This window comes from Oreochromis niloticus, linkage group LG14 (genome assembly GCF_001858045.2).
Source record: "Oreochromis niloticus isolate F11D_XX linkage group LG14, O_niloticus_UMD_NMBU, whole genome shotgun sequence".
Classification (NCBI taxonomy): Eukaryota; Metazoa; Chordata; class Actinopteri; order Cichliformes; family Cichlidae; genus Oreochromis; species Oreochromis niloticus.
The window spans coordinates 33,411,193-33,436,197 of NC_031979.2; the positions used below are offsets into that span (position 1 = coordinate 33,411,193).

At 38.3% G+C, this 25,005-nt stretch overlaps 1 protein-coding gene across 1 annotated transcript; it reads left to right on the plus strand.

The window, feature by feature from the left end:
• The first annotated feature begins 159 nt into the window (after positions 1-159).
• napab (N-ethylmaleimide-sensitive factor attachment protein, alpha b) lies at positions 160-9,287 on the plus strand. Its single transcript, XM_019367538.2, has 11 exons — positions 160-406; positions 1,822-1,901; positions 2,009-2,125; positions 4,168-4,214; positions 4,389-4,466; positions 4,600-4,655; positions 5,246-5,330; positions 5,440-5,544; positions 5,637-5,705; positions 6,112-6,162; positions 8,091-9,287. Exons 1-11 carry the CDS (start codon positions 309-311, stop codon positions 8,190-8,192), a joined length of 888 nt encoding a protein of 295 aa, XP_019223083.1. The 5' UTR covers positions 160-308; the 3' UTR covers positions 8,193-9,287.
• Positions 9,288-25,005: the final 15,718 nt, after the last annotated feature.

Consider the following 25,005-nt stretch of genomic DNA (forward strand, 5'->3'; position numbering starts at 1 on the left):
GCTCAGTTTACTGAAACAAAGTCAATAACTACACTAAAACCATACGAAGATTTAAATGTAACTTTAAAAAAAAAAAAAACTTCTAACGGTTACCAGATATGACTAATATACTGGATAGCAAAAGAGTACTTGAATGCACCAGCAGCAACAGTAGTGCGTCGGTGCTCCTGTGTCACGTGACAGAGGTGATGGTTACTTTGCGGCTGGTGATGTGACAAGGTTAGCCTGCAGCCACTAGCAGTGGTTAGCGAGTTTGTTGACTTTTACATTTATTCGTTCTATCTCAGAAACAGAACGATTGCCTGAAAATGGATAACAGCGGAAAAGAAAAGGAAGCAAATGCTTTGATGGCCGAGGCTGAAAAGAAAATGAAATCGTCTCAGTCGTTTTTTGGAGCGTTGTTTGGGTGAGTCTGTCAGCTAGCTAACGTTAACGTTTGGCTAAAGGAGACAGCTATGCGGAAGGTTGGGAGCTGACCACAAGGGTTAAAAGCCAGGACAAAACGATTTTAAATAACTGTTGATTGCCTTTATAAGTTGTAGTTACTATTATGCGGTTATTTTCAAGGCTGTCGTTTAGCATAGCTACCTTTTCTCGGCTCGTCGTATAACTGGAAAGCGTTTAGTGTGAAAGATAGCTGGAAATAGTCGGTACATGCTCATTTTAGACTCCGCTTTAAGGCAGCTTTCATGCTAGAAATAGATTCAGTTGAACCCAAAGCTGAATTGTTTAACATTTTAAGATAATTTCACTTAATTGTAAAGGCAGCGCCTCCCCTATAGCGCCGTCTGTTGGGCAGTTTTCGGAAGGCCACTCAGTCCAAATCACGTGTCATTCACATTTGTTTACAGCAAAAGAAGAAAACGTACTTGTGATGTAGCGAAAGTGCATGTAAGACTAGCTCTCACTAACCTGTACAACGGGCTTTGCATATAACAACCTAAATGCAGGTTAATTTTTCAGGTTGGATTTTTTTCTTTTATTGTAGCAGGAGCTCACGTGCAAGGTTAAAGGCTATGTGTTATGTATGAGGCTGTAAAATCCGCGAGGGGTTTGTGGCGAAACTTGAAAATGTAATTGTCAAGATAGTTGTGTGTGGGTAATGGGACTGAAATCACAAGCAGAGTCAACACTTTTATATTTCTACTAATAAACGGTTTTACAAACCTTTCCTCACTATAAAATAGTAACTTAAAGAAAGTTTAAAGGATTGCACACTGAAGGCAAACATGGTCTTTTGGCGTCACTCAATGAAAAATCAGTGAGTGCCGGCTGGGAAAAGGACCGCTATAACTTGTTTCGACCAGTGACTTATTTATAAAAAAAAAAAAAAAAAGTAGATCAAATATTTCGCATGCCAATCCTTGTTCCTCTTCCTCTATGTTATAGGCATTCAGTTGAGGCAGTTGTACTATTTAAATTATAACATATCCCATAATCATTATGAGCAAAAATTAGATTTTGGCTTTAGATTGTGAGACTTGGGTGTGAGAGTGGGTTTCAAAATTGATTTGGTCGCTGTTTTGAAACGGACTTAAATATGTTTGTCAGCCCTGAAAATTTCAGAAGGCGGGCTTCTGTACATGTGAAGTAATGAGAAAAAAAATAATAAAAGGAATAAAGTTTTGACCCATTGCTTTTAAAATATTCATAATATGGTGCTAAAATTTTGCATGTAAGTATACTAAAAAGAAAAAAAAATCAGCTGATTATACATCTTTCCAAAGGGATTTTACCGAGTGAAGTGTTTATATCATCCCGTGATAATCTGCAATGGATGGATGTCTTATTAAGAAAAAAAAAACATGTTTTGTCACACAGTGGCTCCTCAAAGCTGGAAGAAGCCTGTGACATGTTGGTGAGGGCAGCCAACATGTACAAAATGGCCAAGAATTGGTGTGGTAAGATGATTGTCACATTTCAACACAACAAATGTATTGAATGCCTCTTTCTTTTTTTCCTATGTGCTTCAGTGATTTTAAAATGCAACAATTTATCTTCTTAATAGCTGCAGGAAATGCATTCTCCCAAGCTGCTCACCTTCACCTGCAGATGCAAAGCAAACACGATGCAGCAACCAACTTCATAGATGCTGGAAATGCCTTCAAAAAAGCAGATCCACAAGGTAAACTATACACATCACTTTGGGGTATATAATATAGATGAAGTACACTTGTAAGTTTTACACCTTTTCATATAAAAGCTTTAGATAATGAAAGTGAAAATGGTTTAAAAATGTTATTAAATCTTTTATTTACTTTATTAAATCTTTAACGTCATACAAATGCTATAAACAGTGAAATTCCTGATTAGTGAGAGCATGTTTGAGGTACTCTTTGAGTACTTCAGTACTGTTGAGGTTTCATTCCTTCTGCTCCACGTGTCCTTCCATAAACTGAGGTGTCTGATGAGTCATTTGATTATTATGATATTACTCATCGAGTTTAAGCTGCTTCACCTGACAAACCTGCAGGACTGGCTGCAGATAAGAGAGTAATCATGTCAGGAGAATGATAATTTTGATAAATCCTAATTTGATTTAATTATTTAATGAGCACCCATCTATCTGCTGTTTATTTATCACATGACAGCTGCACATAAGTTCTGCATCAATAAAAGAAAAGCGGAAAAGAATTTGAGTAAATTTTATTTTATTTTTTTTGTTTTTTTTAAAAATTAATCTCATTATTTCATTTTAGCTGCTATGATTTAGAGATATTAAAAGAGTGCCACCACGTGGCATTAAAAACTTGACGTACGATACTTCATAGTCGTGAGTAGTGCAGTGAGTTTGTCTGTAAGCCTTTAAATGAGACTTAAATATCAGCATTCTAAAGTTTTCCTTGTGCTTTGATGCCAATTTTTGTACTGCTGAAAACAGGGCGTTATGAAAGTGCAGGCATTAATTAATATTAATAATAATAATTCAGTGTCCTATCTAACAACCCACAGGGCAGTGGCTAAGAGTTTAATGAAAAAAAGTTTTTTATTTTTAACTATTAATGCAGTTTCATTAACACAGTATTGTATATTATTTCACTTTCAGTCTGAAAAATGTTACAAAAGCCATGAAATAAATATGGTCTAGTACACCCCATTCCCCAGTTTAGACTCTCCCTGTTACTGCAGATTTTTCACCATGTAAAACAAACGGCAGTGGATGGAGCAGCTACAAAGTTTGCTTTTCTTCATGTCACAGTTTGTTAATCAGGTGCTTTGATGAAGGACTCTTTCCAGACATTTTCCAGTAAAGGTTTTAATGTCGATTACTGGAACAGCGCTTACTAGAATACTAGAAACACATTTTCTTTGACTCCACCTGAGAGCTCATCATCTCTGTAATGATGCTGCCTCTTTTTTGCAGTGTGTGAACGGACTCAGGCTCCATGTTAAACGGTGCTAGCATCAGTGCTGCTGTTGTGTTATCAGTCTTTTCATCATAAAACTGGGGACTGCGTAGGTTTAGTGTTAAATTTCATATTCACTCTGCCCCTAAATACATTTGTATAGCAGGTCTTTTTTTTAGTTGCAAATGTGGGTGAAACACTTGTGTTCGGGTTTACATGGTGACGAATAGAGCTGTACATTAAATTAGGCATTGAAATTGTTGAATTTGTGTTAAGGATTTTTTATTTTATTTTTTTTAACAATCAAATTATTCGAATTACCCGATGAATCGTTGCGGTCCTGCATCATAGTACACATTTCATAGCCCATCTTGTTCCTGTGTGGGGTTGTTGTCATTGGGTAGAATGAATTTGGGCAGAATCAGACAACTTCCTGATAGTATTGGGTGATGGATAAGGATCTGAAAAAACAAAAAAAAAGAAAAAAACCTAAATGTTTTCTGTGGTGCTAAACAAAGACCACTAAGGGCATCCTGAATGATCCTGGTAAAGTATCTCTGTCTTGTAATGAACCTGTACAATATAGTTATTAATTGGGAATGTGAACAAATAGACTGGAGAAGAGTCCATATAAAAAAAAAAAATTCATTTTACAGTGGGATCCTTCTATATTTACTCACACCTTGAACCTTTAGCTTCTAATTTGTTGAATTTTGCTGTATTTTATTATGTAGTAATTTTTTTGTTGTTAACATTAGTTCACTGAGTAATTGGAGTAAATTTTTTCTGAAAATAATTGTTTGAATATATTTGTCAACAGAGGCAATTAACTGCCTAAATCGAGCTATTGAGATTTACACGGATATGGTGAGTTTCTTTTCAATTTTATTTCTAAAGAGCATCTTTAAGGAAATCAGATGCAAAAAATGAAGGGTAGCTAATATTTCTCTCTCTCTCTCTCTCTCTCTCCCTCTCACTCTCTCTCTCTCTCTCTCTCTTGTTTTTTCTTACTTTTAAAAAAAAAAAAAAAATCATATTTAGGGACGTTTCACCATTGCAGCCAAACACCATATCAGCATTGCTGAAATATATGAAACAGAGCTTGTGGACGTTGACAAGGTTGGGTTAAAAACTGTTTGCTCTTGCCTTTTATTTAAATCCTTATTACGTTTACTTTTTATTAATTGTCAAACAACAGTATAGTGAGCTCTGTTTACAGTTCATGTATACATTTGTGTAATTTCTTTTCCAGGCCATTGCTCATTATGAACAGGCAGCAGATTACTACAGAGGTGAAGAATCCACCAGGTAACTGTTTTAAATAAGCACGGTTATCTTTTGCCTTTAGGGAAGTAAAGAATGTAAATGTGTAAAAACACTATGCTGGCTGCTCATTTACATCTGTACTAACATTCCCTATTACTTTCATATAGCAAGTAGCTCATGTATCAGACTGGTCTAAATACTCTGTTTCAGACCTTAGTTTTTTTCCAATATTTGGCTCTGCGTGACATCAACAAGAGCAAAAATTTTTAATCTGGTCATATTTGACACACAGCTGCATCCATCCACCTGTTCGTCAAACTTTCCGTTCAGGAGTGGCAATCCACCAAAAAGAAGTTGGCCTAAAACTGCTCATTGTAGACAATTTTTAAAAAAAAGCACTAGTGCCCAGTATAAGATAATTAAGAATGAACTGTGAATCTTGTAAAGCTATTCTAATGGAGTCCAAGAATTAAAGTATGGAACTGCAAATGAGCACATGAGGTGCCATCAAAAATTTCTGATACATTAATATTATGTCTTGTTTTACAGCTGTAGCGTTACTTTTCAATTTAGGACCCTCTTTTCAGTTAATGTGTATGGACTGACATATTGCTGGATTTTTCCTTTTAAAGTTCAGCAAACAAGTGCCTTCTGAAAGTAGCAACCTACGCAGCTCAGCTGGAGCAGTACCAAAAAGCTATTGAGATCTACGAACAGGTGAGTTAATGCCACCCAGCAGCTTTTATTTCAACGTTTTATCCCTCCGGGAGCTTTAGTTGGAAAGTAAACATAAATTGTGCTTTTTGATTTATTCATTTATTTTTAGGTTGGAACCCATGCGATGGACAGTACGCTCCTGAAATACAGTGCCAAGGATCACTTTTTCAAAGCTGCGCTTTGTCACTTTTGCGTAGACCATCTTAATGCAAAAGTAAGCCATCACATACAACTCTTATCTGCTGATAATATGCAGACACTGCAATACAAGCCTTTAATTTTAATAATCACCCTGCCTTTTCCCAGCTTGCTGTGCAGAAGTATGAAGAAATGTTTCCCGCCTTTTCAGACTCGAGAGAGTGCAAGCTGTTGAAGGTAGGCTTTGATGTAATTTTGGAACTAAATCGCTCATCAAGACACATTCAGTAATCCTGACGACTTGGAGTACCGTTTAACATAAGAGACTGTTTTCCACCTATTTCCACTATTGTGTTTGTTTTTTGTTTTCCCGTTCTCTTTCTCTCCATTAAACTCGTGTTAATCACATGTGATTGACCTGGGTTTAATATACATGCTAATATTGAAGACATAACTGGACTATAACCTTGAAATTGAATTGAAACCTATTTGGTTTGGTTAAATTAAGTTAAATCTTGTTTTGAGTTATCTGGGTTGAATAAGTAAGCCCTGTCTGTGCTTGAAAAGTGTTTTTAAGTGGGTTGATTCTTTTTTTTTTTGTCTGTTTGTTTGTTTTTTGTTTTTTTCCTTTTTCCTAACTTAGAAACTTCTAGATGCCTGGGAAGAGCAGAATGTGGATGCCTATACTGATGCAGTGAGTAAACAGTTGCTTTTTTAGCAGAATAGAGGAAGTAGCAAAAATGTAGAATTTACTTCTCTTTTTTTTCTTCTTTTTTTTGTAATTCTAACCTGACACCAGTTCAGTGAAAGACTTTGCAATCTGTAGCTTCCGTTTCCAGGTTGAAAGGCATGCCACCTTGAGATGGTGGGCAACAGATTGTGTAGTCTTTTCTGTTCATGATTTTGTGATCCAAACTGTTGAAATTGGATTGCATAATGAGAGTGGTTTGTGCATTCATTGACGCCATTTCCCCCCCAAAAATCTACTGGAGTCCAGCAGTAATATTATAGCGATGGAAATGAGAATAGTAGGTCAGATTTTTCTGTATGTGTCCCATGACTGAAATATCGATTCGCATCAGTACCTTACAATATCACTACATACTAGGGCTGGGGCATATCATACCATTCACGGTAATACCGGTATAATGTTGGGCATACGCACATGGCGGAAAAGCATGGCGGCGACGGAGAATGAGAAGGGCGAAAGCGGATCGTTGAATGAAACGGATGAACCAGAATTGGTTTGTAAAAATGCTGCAACTTCAGTGGTGTGGAACTGGTTTAGCTTTCGTCCGTCAGATACACAACAAAGCACTATTTTGGTAGCGCATGCTAGCAGGCCGTCACGGGCCCAGTTTTTTGGAAAATACAGCACACTTAAAATCAATCCTTTGATTTTTCTGAAAATCGACAGTGCCCCTTATAATCCCGTGTGCCTTATGTATGAATTCTGGTTGTGTTTACTGACCTCGAAACGATTTTATGTGGTACATGGCGCTCGAAAATCTGTCAAATGTTTCAGTACGACTTTGCTAAGCTACGAAGCCACACTGCTTGATGGATTGTCGGAGCATTACGGCTATCGTAGGCAGGAGCCTCGCAGAGTGATACGTACTGTGCTTCAACATAATATTACCGTATTGTTTTGTGGATATACATGGTTATGCTGAGGATATGTTGGCCAATTTCCACTGGAAATGCCTTTTGGTTAAAGTGTCAGCAAGGAATTTGCACTGTTAAATTTTTATATAACTTTAATGCACATAAAAAAAACAGCTGCTTGTTTAAGTGAAAATACATTGGGCTGCTTTTTTTTTTTTTTTTGCACTAATAAAGTTGTGGAGTTGTAAAGTATTTTGTCTAGTGTCAATTATATCGTCAGTTTTATCGTTATCGCAAATTTTCAAATGTATATCGTGAGAAATATTTTTGGTCATATCGCCCTGCTCTACTACATAGTGATCAAATCAAGTGTTATTAGAACAGTCCTCTGACAGTAAATTAGTTGCTGTGTCAGTTTCTTCTTTCTTGTACAGACATCTGAAATATATTTACAGAGCTTGCCTTTTTTAGCCTTTTTATTTTTTTCAAAATGTATTAAATTAATTTTTACCTCAAAATTCTACACACAATCTCCCAAAATGACAAAGTGGCGAAAAAGTTTCCTTGAAATTCTTTTAAATGCATTAAAAATAAAAGCAAAACAAAAATAGAACATGTTCATAAGTATTCACATTCTTTGTTTAATTTCTTGTGATCTGAGAATCCTTCAGTGCATTTTGACAAACTCCAGATGGGCTGTTTTGTTCTTTTCTGAGGAGTGGTAGCTCTACTTAGCTTTTTTCCCCCCCTTCTTTGTTATTATGGGCTGTTATGTATAGAATTGGAGGTGAAAATTGAATTGAATCCATTTGCAGTAAGGCTGAAACTAGATGAATTGTGGAACAAGTGGAACGCTGTGAAAACTTTTCAGATGTCTGTATCTGAAAGATTAAGATCGCTTTCTTAATGCAAACTGTTGAAGCCTCAACAGGTACATTTATGCAGTTTAAAAAATACCTTAATTTTAGCATTGTTTAATAGCAACTGGATTAAAAGTGTTAATACTTACTTTCTCAGGTGAAGGAATTTGACACCATTTCTCGGTTGGACCAGTGGCTCACCACCATGCTTCTCCGTATCAAGAAAACCATACAGGATGAAGAGAGCGACCTTCGCTGACTTGCCTCTCCTGCTTAAGTCCTAAACAAATGACTTGCATCCTTCTTTTTTGCCTTGAGCCTCTCACTTCCATTTAGCGGCATTGTTAATTGTTTGACCATTACCCCTTGTATTCACAGATACCATTTCTTTCCTGCAGTATTCTCTCAAATTCTATCCGCTCAATACAGTGCTCCAAAAATGATGGTCCTTTTAGGTATGAACACTACCTTTCTGAGTGCAGGCTTCACACAGTATGTAAATTGTATATTATTATGAATCAGGTATTGGCCCAGTAATAGTTCAGTTATTCATAATTGGGCTGCAATACCAAAAACTCATACCAGCACAATTGTAAAATAAAGGGTTTTGTTTTTATCTTCATTTCAATGAGAACAGATGAGAGGACGCAAACTCACTAACACTTCAAGCAACTACATATATATATTTCTAAAATGTGCTTTAGAATAAACTAACCAAAATGCCAATATTGATAAAGGCACTCAAATTTGCTTTGGTGATTTTGACTGCATATGTGTACTGTTTTGTCAAAGGAGGGCGCCTCTAATTAAACAGTGCTTGATCTCAGCTGCAGAGGCCAAGAGTGTCTGTCTGAGGTTTTTCCATTGAATATATAACCCCTCTGCCTTATGATGCAAATTTCTCAGGATTTGGACTTGATTTGATGAAGATTTATAAAACATGCTTTTATAAGCACAAGTAATTAATTTGCTAATTGTTGTCATCACTTCCATTAAAAGTGCTTTTATTCTATTAAAGAAGGTGATAGATGCCCTTCACCTCTGTGAACATTTGCATGGTTTGGAATACATGAGAAATGTAAAACACCTGTTTTCCATCTGTGTAAGAGTGTGTGTGTGTGTTTTGTTTTTTTCCCTTCTTAATCGTTGATTTGTGTTTTCCTGTCTTAAGTAACCAGGCTGAAAAAATAAAGTTTTTAACGCCTGCAGAGATGCAATACATTAATGAAAAAAAAGAGCTTTACTGATCTGAACACTGTGCTTATGTATCCTGATGATTTTGTCAGTGAACAATTGGTCTTAAATAATTTGTGATGTTTCCTGTCAAACGTTTGAATAAACCTGTCTCAATAGCGCGTCGTGGGCGTGGTTTCCACCTTTGGGAAAGCTGCACCTGTGTGAAGTGGCATTTCTCGCTTTCTGTTGGAAAGCGAAATAAGGTTTTGCGCTCCGGATTAGTTTGCGGTACCCGAGGACACTTTTGATTTTTCCTCTTGCTTTACAGTAATCGGGTTATTATTAATTTCTGCACTTTAGATGCAACTCATTTGTGATCGGTTTGACTTTTTAAAATGTTTTATCTTCCGCTCAGGTGTAAAGTAGGTGCAAACCCTATCGGGAAAGTAAGAATAAAAAGAGGAAGTCCCCCTGATTTTGATTTGTTGCGTCCTTGCCCCAGCCTCTCGAGACGTTTCTCCGTTATTTGTTTTTTGGCTTCTAATTAAACACCAGAGAACAAAGGTGTTCCCAGGTGTATCAGCAGGCTACAGCTGCACGCAAATAGCCGTGCAAGACCAAATTAATTATTTCATGTATGTTCTTCTTTCAAATACATATTTTGCGGCAATAAAAATAACATATATAATATATATAGTGTTTTTAATACACTCTAACAGACATTGTTATTATTAAGATCACATATACATGTATTTTAATGTACACATTTATATATGTTCAGTCTCATACAAATATTTTTATTACAATCATGAGCCTACTGGGGTTATGAAAACTGTTTCATCATCTCCTGAAACTCTCATATCTTCGCCACTTGGGGGAGCTAGGACAGCTCATCTGCATCCAGTGTTACGGACGGTGGGAAGTGAGATGAGGGAACTTTATAAGACCTAGTAATACCCATGCAGTTTAAACGGGCCAGGTGTCTGCACAAAGTCAAACTGAAGCCTTTGCGATATCGGACCCAGAAAACCGGTAACTGTAGCTACGGAATAATAAATGTGCTTTGCAAATGTAGCAATTCACTTTGGCACCACTTAAAATGTTTTAGCCTCAGTTAATGCTTTCAGATAAACGTCCGCATTAGAAACAACTAAAGCCATCCTCTGCTGCTCACTTTGAGAAATAAGTCAATTTTATTTATATAGCGCCAAATCAGAATCAGAATACTTTATTGATCCCTAGGGGAAATTATTTTTCGTTACAGTGCTCCATTATAAACAAACATTAACAGAGACAGAATACACTAACTAAGAATAGCACAATATATACAGGCATATATATACATAAAAGTCACTTATTAATAAATAGCTGAAAAAGAACATGTGCAAGAAGGGTGTAGTTGTTGCAGTAAACAGTGTGTTAAGTGGATGAGTTGTACAGGGAGATGGCCACAGGCAGGAATGATTTCCTGTGTCGTTCAGTGGTGCTTTTCGGTAATCTCAGTCTCTCACTCAACGTGCTCCTGTGACTGACCAGCATGTCATGGAGTGGGTGGGAGGTGTTATCCAACATTGTCTTTGTCTTGGACAACATCCGCCTCTCCAACACCACCTTGAGGGAGTCCAGCTCCATCCCCACAACATTACTGGCCTTACGAATCAGTTTATCGAGTCTGTTGGCATCTGCGACCCTCAGCCTGCTCCCCCAGCATGCAACAGCATAGAAGATCGCACTGGCCACAACAGACTCATAGAAAATCCTGAGCATTTTCTGTCAGATGTTGAAGGACCTCAGTCGCCTCAAAAAATAGAGACGACTCTGGCCCTTTCTGTAAAGTGCTGTGGTGTTTTTAGCCCAGTCCAGTTTATTGTCAGTGTGTACTCCAAGGTATTTATAGTCCTCCACAATGTCAACATTGACCCCCTGGATTGAAACAGGGGTCAAGTGTTTCCTGGTCTTCCTGAAGTCCACGATCAATTCCTTGGCTTTTGCCACGTTGAGCTGCAGATGATTCTGCTCACACCACGTGACAAAGGAGTCGACCACAGCCCGGTACTCTGTCTCATCATCCCTGCTGATACATCCAACCACCGCAGAGTCATCAGAAAACTTCTGAAGATGGCAGGTCTCTGTGCAGTGGCTGAAGTCTGTGGTGTAGAGGGTGAAGAGGAAGGGGGAGAGGACAGTCCCTTGTGGTGCCCCTGTGTTGCTGATCACCTTGTCAGACACACTGTGGGAGACGTACATATTGTGGTCGTCCTGTCATGTAATCAACAATCCAGGACACCAGAGAAGCATCCACCTGCATCGCTGTTAACTTATCACCCAGGGGGGTCGGCCTGATGGTGTTGAAAGCACTGGAAAAGTAAAAAGACATGACCCTCACAGTGCTCGCGCATGTCAAATCAAAATAAATCAAAAATAAATTATATTTAAATACACTCTTCTACTCAGCTAAAATGTAGGCTAATGTTTTTTTGTTTTTTTGTTTTTTTTTTTCAAATTTAATTGTTCTGTATTTTGGGGATTGTGACAAAGTGGAGGAGCAGTTGTAAAGCTCTCCATTTGTCCCATATGTGTTTACTTTATTTTGCACATTGTACACATTATTCTGTTTCTATGTATTTGCTATGATTTGCTATTTGTCAAGTAACATTGCTTCACTCACTATCCCGGGTTTGTTTGTGTAAGCGTTCGGTTGCCGGCAAATCAAACATTCTGCAAATTAAGACAAACACTAAGTTATGTTTCTTTATATTTTATTATGTTACAGATTAAGTCATTTGTTCATACTTACTTTGTGTCTTCAGTTTTCATGAGGGTCAGGTGTGGGGAAACGCCCGCCTGGCATTTCCTCATTTTAAAATCCTGATGATGTCACACATGACATCAGCGGGTCAAACCAAGTGGAGGGGTTTCTTTCTCCATAGAGATTCTTCCTTTTGTTTGTGTTAAGGTTTAAAGGAATTTGTTGAATGTTTTTCCTTTTGTTAATATTGCCATTTAGTTGTGTAAATGTGCATATTAGACGTGTGTAGAGGTTTTGTGTTTTTAAATCATCTGTGTAGAGTTTTAGATCCCTCAGTTGAGTGAGTGGTACTGGCTGGGCAATTGGAGGGAAATTGATGGCCCTATTTAAAGCCAGTCTCTACCAGATGCAAGAGAGAGGAGAGGTGAGCTGTGTCAGCAGAGCCATGTTATGTTGAGTTTTGTTAATTGAATTGATTTGGGGGGAAGTTTTGTTAAGTTACATTATATTAAGTTCACTGTAAATAAATTACTCACCTTGGAAATCTGAAATGCCTGCCTAGTCTGCTTCCCTACCACCTTCCTTGACGTTCGTGTCCGACTACCTCACAGGGATGAAGTTTAATCTTGCTTGAAGACACCAATCACACTGTGTGGTGAATGGTGATGGCAGGAGTGTAGTCCACAAAGCTACACTTTGAGCTGCGGGTTGTTGGGATTGTTGCTACCTGGGTGGGGAGGGACAAAGAAGCGCTCACGAAGAAAAGCTGAGGAGGGGGAGAAGAAACAGCCGGAAGAGTTTTGTTGGGCTGAGGCAGAGTAAGGGCGAGCTGTTCACCTGACCTGTAAATTGTAGATTGCTTAGTAAAGTCAAGGTTCATTTTTTCATTATTATTATTAAAGTTTAAAAAATAAATTAATAGACTTGATTTCAAATAAAGATTTTGTGTTTTAAATAAATGTTGGTCATAAATTCTTGTCCTCTGAACACTAGACCGGTTTAACAAAGGTGGTGGCAGCATAACCTGTTTAATTCTCAGTCACCCAGGTTATAGTGCCCTATAGGAGCTTGAAAAGAATGTGAATAGACTACTTTTTTTTTAGTTTTAGTTTTTTTAAGACGTTTTACTGAAGAGGTCCAGTCGCCTTCTTTTCAAGCTCTTAAGAAAAAACAAAAAATCCAAGTTTTATTACAATGTCTCTAACACTGTGGAGGAGAAAAGGATGAATGATCTGAGAGTCTTCCTTATTTTAAATTGAAAAGACAACCCCTGTCTTCACTTCCAATTTCTTCAGTGTATGTCTGAAATAAGAAAAAAGAAATGCAACCTAGCAGCCTTCAGTATATTCAAGAAGGCTGAATGCTAAACTCTGTACGTTTTAAATAATATGAGCTTAAGGAGCCTATCGCAGCTGCCGTAGGGTGAGAGGCAGGGTGCTCCCTGGAGAGGTCACCAGAGTAACAAACATTTGCACTCACATTTACACCTTTGGGCAATATAGAATAACAAATTAACCTAACCCCACTAATTGCATGTCTTTGGACTGTGGGAGGAAGCTGGAGTAACCAGAGCGAACCCACACAAACACGGGGAGAACATGCAAACAGAAAGGCCCTGACCAGATGGAGTCAAACTCAGGACATTCTTGCTGTGAGGGAACAGTGTTAACCACTGTGCCACCCTCAAATGAAAGATCATTCAATTAAATTTTATTTGTATGGCACCAAACAAAACAGCAGTCCTATGGGCAGAAATCTGTGCCATCAGAAACTGAATTTGAATTGCTCAGATTGAATCTGAATTGTAACTTGAATAAATGCTTTTGAAAACTGAATTTGAATTAGTCTAATTTGAAATTGAATTTATGGTTTGAAAATGATCATCACTAAATTGAAATTGAATTTTATATATTGAAAATGAATTCATTTGCTTTGAAACTGCATTTTATCCTTTAAAAATTCAGCTCTCGAATAATTTCAGTTTCACTCTCACCATTCAGTTTCAGTTCTACAATTCAATTTCAGTTCCAAAATTCAGTTTTTTGGAACTTACATCCGGTTCCGGTTCAAGAGTAAACGAGCGCAGATTAATAGAACTACCTTTTACTAGCGGACCGAAAGTGTTACTGACGAGAATCTACAGCGTCTTGAGCTGAATTAAGACTTCAGAAGTCATTTGTCATGTCGAATGACCAGCAGATAAACTCTCAGGTTGGTAATAAATGTATTACATGTATAAGAAGAAGCGTCATGTTAACAATTGATAGCCGTACAGTAATTTTTATGCTTATTGTAGCTGTTAGCTAAAAACGCTAATTTAGCCTAGTTTGCCCTGGATTTAGCTTTGACAAACAAATATGATCGACTGTTTCTAGTAGAATTCCAAAGTTGTCATCTTGTACCCTGTCAGAGCCCTGTATGCTTGCAGAGACCCCTACAGTAGGGAAACATGCAAAACAGTGTCCAAACCTTTGTAATTTAGCTTTATTTATGTCTTACACAGCATCCCAACTCTTTAGCGAACTTAATAACTTTAGCTAAAGTGAATAGTTAGCAGTGTTGGGTAAGTTACTTTAAATTAGTAATTTAGTTACATTACTAGTTACTTCCATCAAAAGTAACTCAGTTACTTCAAGTTACTCGTTACTTTAAAAGTAACTAGTTACTAGGGAAAGTAACTTTGGTTTTACTCAGACTTCTCTTGTTAATGTGTTGCTTCCGTAACTGGATACCCAGCCAGACTGCCAGTCTTCTAGCTTGCTTACTTGCCACAAGTGCACTGTGCCACCTACCAATAGAAAGGAAAAAATAATGTGCATACTTCCATGAGAGAAATCCCACGCCTGGACCATTGTTGACTGCCGGCCATGATTCTAGCCTACGTCACAGCGTCATGTGCGCTTTTTACATCCAACACAAAAACTGCAGTCGTGGTGCTTTTGATTGTACTCAGAACTCAGAAATTCTGCCTCCTGAATAGGAAGATGTAGGTAACATCAGACTGCAGATGAGCTGCATCCAGGGCTGAACTGGGACAAAAAAATCGACCCGGGCATTTTGACTAGAGACCGGCCCGCCATTATAGGAAAAATCATAAAGCCTTTGAATGAAAACAAACACTGTTGTGACAGTGATGTACACTGTCTTGATGGTATATATCAACCTATCAATTGTTTGTTGTAAGACTCAGATAATTATTTATTAAAAGCTAGATATTTTAAATGAGAATAAGAATGAAAAGTATTTCTTTGTGCCCCCCTTTCCCTGTTAATGCCCTACCTGGCCCCCTGGCATCACTTTGCTAGACCCGCCCCTGCACAGTTACCAGCTGTCAGCTACATAGAAAAGGATCCTGGTGTTATTTGTCTCTCAGAAACAGTTCATAACTTCAACTCATTCATGTCACCTAAAAGGTAAACCTGTTTCTCCATCAGCTGTTCAGCTCTGAAGATTCAGTAAGGACATCTCCTGGTTTCATCTTCATGTTTCCCTCTCACCACATATCCAAACCAATATCATGACGAGCAGCTTTTACAGCTGTGGCTCCAGCAAACATCAGCTGATACTAGAAATTAATATTAAATAAATTCTAATAACAGCTGATCATGCTTAAACGTGCTGCTCTTGTTTAACGCGACATCCGCTGGTTTCCTCTTTCTGGCGCAAAGTGGGCGATAATCAAACAAGACAGAAAAGCCAATCAGCTGATCATTGATCAGTTTCATGATTGAAGTAGGAACAGGAGAGGGAGGGGGGAGAATGAGAGAAGAGGCAGCTGACAGCGTACAGACAGAATAACTCCAGCTTTGTGTCTTTTTCATTGTAGCTGAAGTCCGGGACAAACTGTGTTCCTTCTCAGCTCAGTACGAAACGCATAATATTTTCTCTGAATATGAGACGATTCCGTTTTTTAGGGGACGGTTGGCAACTCTAATAATTAATCTTATGAACAAAATAAAGTTCAACATCAGTAACATAGCACCCACCCAGCTGTATAGAAACTCCGTCATGCTAGCTAGCACACAGTACGAAAAAGTCAGCATAACGAAAATAAACTCCACCTAAACTTGGTTTATATCTGACCCAGACAGACTGCAGGTCATAACTTCTTACCTGAAGTTCAGTTCACCTGACACTCGGACGGGCGGCCGCTTCGGGTCTCTCCTCTTGCCTCCACTTTCTCTCATCCACCTGCTGGCTTCCACCACTTGCTAATATTACTGAATCTGTGGAAGCTCCGAGATAGGCTCGTTATTTGTTACTTCGTGTGGTGGCTATCTAAATCCTAACTATCATAATAATTCTTAGGGTACTGAGTGCATGCTTAATTAGTTGTTTTGTTTTTTTTAAACATACTGCTCCATTGCTATGTTTGACAGGCTGAAGTTGTCGGGTCACCTCCTAAATCGACCATCTTTTACAGGTGTTTTGTGCCAGAAATGGAGTGTCCACTGAAGACTGAAGATACTGAATCTCTACGCCGTGCCATTGATCCCTCTTGTGCCTTCATCTAGACAAGAGACATCAACTTAACCACTCTCACATGCTCTGTACCTACGTCACCTTCCCTGACAGTCGTAGCTTGGCTCATCTGAGGGTGAAATTATAAGAATGTGTTATTTTGCAAAGTGCTCTCACTGGGTATTCCAAAGTTCCAAACACCACCAATGAACAATGGCAAAACACTGCTCTGTTGTTGTCTAGACAAGCAAGGTAGCTGATAGTCCTACTGAAAGCAGCCATGGAACACAATCCTCCATCTCACAAGTATGTGGATTCCAACTACATGCCTATAGAAAAAGGAAATAAGTCTAATTTTTGTATGAAAACTATAACAAAGCCAGGGTTATGCACTATTTAGTGTAAATGAAACAATAAGCTCTTTTGCTTTAGATAATCCATTTTGTTGTAGACTTAGAGTTGGGAATCAGGACTTATACTTTTTAATTTTTTAAAATGTACCTTTAAAGAAATAAAAAATTTAAATACTTTTTCCAAATAGTTGTGATACACTCTCTACAACTTTGTGCTATTTTTTTTTTCATGGTGCGCTGTGTAGCAGACAGGATGGAGGACCCAAATGCAGGACTCGTAGATGGACAGAAACAGAGAGCTAAAATACACGGAGGGATAACAAGGGAATGGGACACAGAAGGAGAGCACACCTGGGAGTAATCAAACACAACAAGACCAGGGGAAACCCAACTAGACACGCTGACATGAGACACAGACTACAAAGTAAATCAGGAAACGTAACACATAGACACAGCCTTGACAAGGGGATACAACTGATAGGGGAGAGGGAACCACCATGGAACACAGAGACAAAAACCAGAATACTAAGAACACTGAAACCAAAATACTAGGAATGATAAATACTGACAAACTCAAAGTTCAATAAATAATACAAACTCAAAACACTGGGTCACTGACCCAGGACCGTGACACTAGAGACATGTACACCAGGAACATCAGAAAACAGAACAGAAACCAAGAGACTTGAAACTATAAATGACAAAGAAATCCCAGACTGTTAATAATTCAAGATACAGAACACTGGGTCCCAGGACCGTGACAATTCAAGTCAAATTGGTTTCTTAAACTTTGCTCATTCTAACTGACTGGGCAATGGAACACTGTATGATCACTGACGTCTTGCATTATGTCTTCTGAAGGACGATTAATAGGGTCATTTCCTTGCACAATTCCAATTCTTTACACACTATCTTTGGATGCGTAACCAACATGACGTCAAGCTTCTATTCATATCCTACAACTTCATATCCTGTTGTAGGTTGTCGTCTGATAATGTTGCATAAGTCATTGGTTCAGTGACAACCTTTTGTCTGTGCCTGTACAGTGTAAGGCAGCTAACTCCTAAGTATGTTGCAATTCTTTACATTCCAAGAGATATTACATACGACATCTGCTGTATCACAGTTGACCTTAATGTCTAGTCATGTGAAGTGGAAGCAGCAAGACAGATGTGTCCTGAGATGTGGTTCTTGTCTGGTTTCAAAAGTAGTGAATAAAAAAGTTCAGTCAACCATATAAAGATGTATGTAAGGATAATGTATTCACTGCCACTTTGGATAAAGCCTGTTTTTTAAATTGTAAAAACATCTGTTTAATAATACACATCTGCACAGATGTTAGATTTTGGAGTTTTTCATAATTCAGCTAAAGTTTAATTAGTTATCAACCTGTGTACAATTGCCTGGACTGGTAAGTCAAGCAGTAAGTAGTATTTCATGAGTTTTGTTCCTGTTGTAAAAATGTTTTTAAGGAAAACTGTGGCTGTGTTGCTTATATAATGTTCTGTCTTAGCTCCATCTTCAGTGTTTATTAAGGATGATCTGATATCGTCGTGTTGGTGTTGTTCCCAGATCATCATGAAAATGTTGTTCCAGGATCAACATTGCAAGTGACCAATCAGAATGTTGTGATGTTATTCTTTTGCACGCCAAGCCATTCGTGCATTTATGAAATTCAAATGTTGCAAGGACAATATCAATTCTGCTTACCGTTTATTAAAGGGTTAGGGTTAGGATTAGGGTCAGGGTCCGTTGATCGGCGGACAGAGGCGGTTTCTCGCAGCTTAAGTACAGTTTTTTGTTTTACGGCGGTTTTTCCCGAAGTGGCAAAACTATGACGTCACAGCATTCTGATTGGTCACTTGCAATGTTGATCCTGGAACAACATTTTCATGATGATCTGGGAACAACACCAACACGACGATATCAGATCATGCGTTTATTAATTGTCAAATGACAGTATAATAAGCTCTGTTTACAATTCATGTATACGTTTGTGTAATTTCTTTTTCAGGCCATTGCTCATTATGAACAGGCAGCATATTACTACAGAGGTGAAGAATCCACCAGGTAACTGTTTTAAATAAGCACGGTTATCTTTTGCTTTTAGGGAAGTAAAGAATGTAAATGTGTAAAGACACTATGCTGGCTGCTCTTTTGCATGTGTACAAATAATCCTTGTTACATCTATATAGGAAGTAGCTCATGCATCAGACTGGTCTAAATACTCTGTTTCAGACCTTAGTTTTTTTCCAATATTTGGCTCTGCGTGACATCAACAAGAGCAAAAATCTTTAATCTGGTCATATTTTGCACGCAGCTGCACCCACCAGCTCTTCCAACTTTCTGTTCAGGCGTGGCAATCCATCAAAAGGAAGTTGGCCTAAGACTGGTCATTGTAGACAATTAAATATGGGGATGCATCAGTGCACAGTATAAGATAACTAAGAATGAATTTGAACTGTGAATCATGTAAAGTTACTCTAGTGGAGTCCAAGTCCAACATAAATAAAGTATGGAACTGCAAATGAGAACTAGAGGTTCTTGATTTTTAGGTTGGAACCATGCAATGGACAGTACGCTCCTGAATATGGAACTCTTATCTGCTGATAATATGCAGACACTGTAATACAATCCTTTAATTTTAATGATCATCCTGTCTCATGCCATTAAGACATTTAAAAACAAATAAAAGAACTTTAAAAAAAGATTCCTAAATTGTACAGGTTGCCAGTGGAGTGAAATTAAAATGGAGGTAATGTGCTCAGACTTTTTATGTGCCAGTAGCATTTTGCACAACCTGCAGATGCCTGATGGATGCATGACCCACAGTAAAGCGTGTTACAGTAATCCAGCCTAGATGTAACAAAGGGATAGATTAAGGTCTCAAATAGCTGCCTTGATAAAATAGGCTTTATTTTGGCTTACCATCTCAAATAAAGAAAGCTAGATCTTACAACAGCTCTAACCCGGCATTCAAGCTTAAGATCTGCTATCCATTTTAACTCCCAGATTAGTAATGATCAGTTAATGTCCTCCTTGCCATACTATTTTTGTCCTCTGGGGTCAAAATTGACCCCACCTCACTCAAGAGTCTTTTTAAAGTACATAGTATAAATTATCAATCGATTCTGTGTTACACCTTAGTTTTACTTAAAACCAACACATTACCACAAAATCTCCCCTTCATTTTGCAATTTAGGGCCACCAGACCTTGTTTACATAAAAGTATACCCTATTTTTGAGTGAAAATAAAATGAGACAATAAAATATTTAAATTTTTAGATTATTTTGACTATTTGACTAACCACAGAGTGCTACATGTTGAACTTTAATGAGAATAATCACACCTGCTGTCCTCTGGGGTCAAAACGGACCCCATCTGGTTTTATTGATACTTAAATAATGTGCAACAGATATTTTGAAACTATTTTTTTATTCCATTTCAAATTTAAGTCTGATAAAACAGCAGTCTGGTAAAAAACAAACAAACAAATCATCAGTTATTGAGATTATAGTTAACAACCAGAGTCGGTTGTTTGACAGATTATCACAGACAGAAGCTGTTTTTTAAACACTTCAAGCTTTTTTACTGGCAGCAAATAGTCACATCTGTTGTCCTCTGGAGTCAAAAATGACCCCATCTGGTTTGACTATTTATAAAGCATAAAGTATAAAATATCTTCCATCTCTGTGTTTCAAGGTTTTATTCAACTTTATTCCAACTCATTACCTGACAATTTCTGTGTTTTGGCATGGTAGGACACCAGGGCATGGGTCTTAAAGAAGGTAAACTTTCATGAGAACCAAGCCAAGTGCAAGTACAGAAACAATCAAGTGATCAGTCGTCACATATCGAAATGGTTTCTCAGAATTGGGTGTGCCGATTAAGTTAGTGGTGTGCCTCTCCTAGAATTATATGTTGCACAAAGACTGGCGAAGCGTTGGTAGTGAAGCCTTTGGTGAATCAGTTCTGTTAAATCGAATCAAACACTCTGGATAACTGAGCATAATGGAGGAAAAAACGTGTAAGCATAGATGGTTTGTTATTAGGTTCATGCCAGATACCATCCTGAAAAGTGCAGCCATGTTTTTTTCTTCCAAAGCGGTTTCTCTGCATCAGTGGAAACCTGTTGCATAGCAGTGACCGAGGAAGGTATGTTGCTCTTCAAGGAGTTTTGTGTGTGTGTCTGTGTGTGTGTACGTGTCACCTCCTGCTCGAGGAACTACATCCGCCCTGTAGAAACTGGGTCAGGGTTGCTAGTGTGCCACACAGCAACAGCCTTTGGCAGAAGGACAGGATCTAGCAGCACAGCCACTTTGCCATGGTGTTGAATAGGTTTACACTACATCAAAAGTGTACCTTGAATCAGTGTAAATTGCAGCTCTTTTACCTTTAGCCAGTTTTCATGGTTCAGGTAGGGCAACCAACTCAGCAGCGTGCAAGGCTTAAATGAGAAGGCAGAGAGACCAGATTTAAAAACTCCATATTGTATGGAAACTGCATAGCTCACTGGATTCTGACCAGTGGCTGGATGTCAAGATGGTGAACAATCTACAAAGAGAACAAAATCAGGTTTAAAGGCAATAGGTGTTTCAGAGAGAACTGGGTAAGGGGAACGTACTTCATTTAGCACAGAAACACAATTATGCTACTTCCCTTCTCCAGCAGCAGGCAACAGAGTGGCATAATTGTGGACTTCTGCTCTGAAAGAATAAGAGAAGCTGAATGGAGAACAAGACAGGTCAGACCAGAGTAATCAACAATATCACATGAGGTCCTTCACAGCCTTCTAATCTGCAATGACAGTTTGTATACAACGAGGCAGTCCTGCTGCAACAGGATCTAGCTTTGCTGAAAAATAGGTCAGAGATCGTCCGTTTCCATGATGCTGTAACAAAACAGAAGTCATACAACCACATTAACTGTCTGTGTGAAAGACCTGGTGGGGTCAGGCAGACCAAAGGTGGGTGCAGACTGCAGAGCAAGTTTTAAATTAAACAAAAAAAAAAAAAAAAAGCTTGCTCAGTTTCCCATGCACAATAGTGTGCAAAGTGGTGTTTCCAAAACAGCATAGTTAGGGATGAATGTGCGAGAGTAGAAACACGTTCCTAGAAAAAACACTTGCTTCTTCTTAATAGGTTTTGCTATTTTATGATTCGTTTCAACACAGTTGGGTGAAAGGGAGTTGCCCTTAGCTGTGAACACATGACCCAAAACATTGATCTGTTGCTTAAGACTAGAAAGACAGGCTTTGTGTCTCTTTTGTAACCTCACAATGGCAACATCACATTGTTTTTTTTATTTGGGCTGCAGATTAAATTGTCAACATACAACAAGAAAGTTGACGTGAGTTGTCATTCATCAGTTGCAGTGATTCTGAACTCAAATCATTATAAAAAGTGGGAGCCTCACAGTAGCCAAGACAAAGGCGAGTGTGTGTGTGTGTAACCTTTCCCCTTAAGATAAAGGTAAATGAATACTGGGTCACAGAAAGAAAGAACCAGAGAGAACCAGCAAACATCAGGAGACAGCTGAGAAAAGATGGTGTAAGGATTTGGAAAATTGGTGTGTGCACTGCTCTTGTGGAACAATCAATCCTGCTTCCCTCAAAGACTCAAAAATGGGGGGAATAGGAGGGGGGACAATTTAATGGCTATTGCTGTTGGTGAGGCCTATAATCACACTTTATGGTAATCAATTAGGTCTGTATCATATTTACCTTGAGCCCACAATGTCTTAAGTAGGGATGGGTATCGTTTAGGTTTTATCCGATACCAGTACCAAACCGGTACTTTTGAAACGGTGCCGGTGCTTAAACGGTGCTCGAACCGGTGCTTAAAGAATGAAGAACACACACTTTGTCCAAAAACCTCTCATGTTTAGCTGTTTTTTTGTAAAAAGATAACAATGTTAGCCTTTTCTGCAGCTATAGAGCATATATGGTATCACTCTTAGCTGGAAGCAGTGCTTAAACAATGGAAAAACACAAACTTTGTCCAAAAACCTCTCATGTTTAGCTGTTTTTTTGTAAAAAGATAACAATGTTAGCCTTTTCTGCAGCTATAGAGCATATATGGTATCACTCTTAGCTGGAAGCAGCGCTTAAACAATGGAAAAACACAAACTTTGTCCAAAAACCTCTCATGTTTAACTGTTTTCCACTTTTTCTTTGGTCATTTTAGCCTTTTTGGCCAGGGTGAAGGAGTATCTGCCATCAAACAAGAAGACAGCCACATGTAACTACGACGGTGTTTGCTAGTTCACCTTACATGCATTAATTTAATAACGTGGTTAGCCTACTCAACGTAAATTACACACGAACAACATTAAGCTACTCACGCAGAGAAGAACGGCTGCTGCTGCCATCATCATCCTCATCATTTCTGCTACACTGGCAGGGCTAGGGCCAGGACTCTACTTTTCGGGTTCTTGGGGGATGTTGCCAACTCCGGGTCCGATAACAGGCACCACATCCACAGTAGATGTGCACGGCGTGAGGTCTCGCAGCAAGCTATCAAATACGGTGCATTTCTCGGCTTTCAAAAAAACGCTATGCGTCGCCAGGTGTTTCATCAGATTCGAGGAGTTACCTCCTTTGCACAGTATAAGCACAGTACTAAGCACTTGTTGCAGGCTGCTGAGTTTGCATCTTTTGCTGTGAAGTACAGCCAGACTTTTGAACGCTTCGCCTTGGGCATTTTTCTTCTTCTTCTTCTATATAGGGTTTATTGGCGGTTGGCAAACAGCAAAATGGTGCATTACCGCCACCAACTGATGTGGAGTGTGGACCGAAATGACAAAAAATAAATAATTAAACAAATAAATAAATAAATAAATTAAAAGAAAAGAAAACCTTGGGCATTTTTAATCTGTAGCTCTGCTCTAAAAGAACGTACGTACCTGGGCCCGCCTACTACGCTTGCAAAGGTAAAATGATTGGCTAGCTAGAAGATCCAGTAATGCTGCACTAATGAATTAGACTAACTATTCACTTTAGCTAAAGTTATTAAGTTAGCTAAAGAGTTGGGATGCTGTGTAAGACATAAATAAAGCTAAAATACAAAGGTTTGGACACTGTTTTGCATGTTTCCCTACTGTAGGGGTCTCTACAAGCATACAGGGCTCTGACAGGGTACAAGATGACAATTTTGGAATTCTACTGGAAACAGTCGATCATATTTGTTTGTCAAAGCTAAATCCAGGGCAAACTAGGCTAAATTAGCGTTTTTAGCTAACAGCTACAATAAGCATAAAAGTTGTACGGCTGTCAATTGTTAACATGACGCTTCTTCTTATACATGTAATACATTTATTACCAACCTGAGAGTTTATCCGCTGGTCATTCGACATGACGAATGACTTCTGAAGTCTTAATTCAGCTCAAGACGCTGTAGATTCCCGTCAGTAACACTTTCGGTCCGCTAGTAAATGGTGGTTCTATTAATCTGCGCTCGTTTACTCTTGAACCAGAACCGGATGTAAGTTCCAAAAAACTGAATTTTGGAACTGAAATTGAATTGTAGAACTGAAACTGAATGGTGAGAGTGAAACTGAAATTATTCGAGAGCTGAATTTTTAAAGGATAAAATGCAGTTTCAAAGCAAATGAATTCATTTTCAATATATAAAATTCAATTTCAATTTAGTGATGATCATTTTCAAACCATAAATTCAATTTCAAATTAGACTAATTCAAATTCAGTTTTCAAAAGCATTTATTCAAGTTACAATTCAGATTCAATCTGAGCAATTCAAATTCAGATTTAACTTATTCAAATTCAGTTTCTGATGGCACAGATTTCTGCCCATAGGACATCTCAGTAAAAAAAAAAAAAAAAGCACTGAAATAAAGCGCCGAAATGTGCGCTGCTTTTCGGTGTGGTTACCACCGGATACCGGTGTTGTGCCAAAAAGTGATTGTCTGCCAAAAACTGATTTCCGGTATTTGCCAAAAACTGATTGCTGATTGCTCTTAAAATGTGTCTTTTAAGAGTAATCTGGCCAAGCTGAAATTGCAACAAATGCAAAAATAGTTCTGTAAACATATTTTAAGTGGACAAAAGGGACCTGATTGATTATAATCTAAGTATAATAACACAGTTACAAAGATACTTGAGAAACAGGTAAATTTTTAATTTTATATATAACCGCTTTGTAATACCTGTTCACCAAAGTCTATTTAGCAACATACGTAACGATATTACACATAAAAAACACACGGAAACATTGGAAATCAGTTTTTGGCAGGCAATCGCTTTTTGGCACAACACCGGTAACCATCCCTAGTCTTAAGGACTTCCTGAAGGGCTGGAATAGCTGTAGCTTCCTCT

Excerpts from the sequence above, each read along its gene's own strand:
- napab (XM_019367538.2), top strand. The coding sequence starts at position 309 with ATGGATAACAGCGGAAAAGAAAAGGAAGCAAATGCTTTGATGGCCGAG. Across the intron at positions 1,902-2,008 it reads AATGGCCAAGAATTGGTGTG|CTGCAGGAAATGCATTCTCC; the intron begins GTAAGATGATTG and ends TCTTCTTAATAG. Across the intron at positions 5,331-5,439 it reads CTATTGAGATCTACGAACAG|GTTGGAACCCATGCGATGGA; the intron begins GTGAGTTAATGC and ends ATTTATTTTTAG.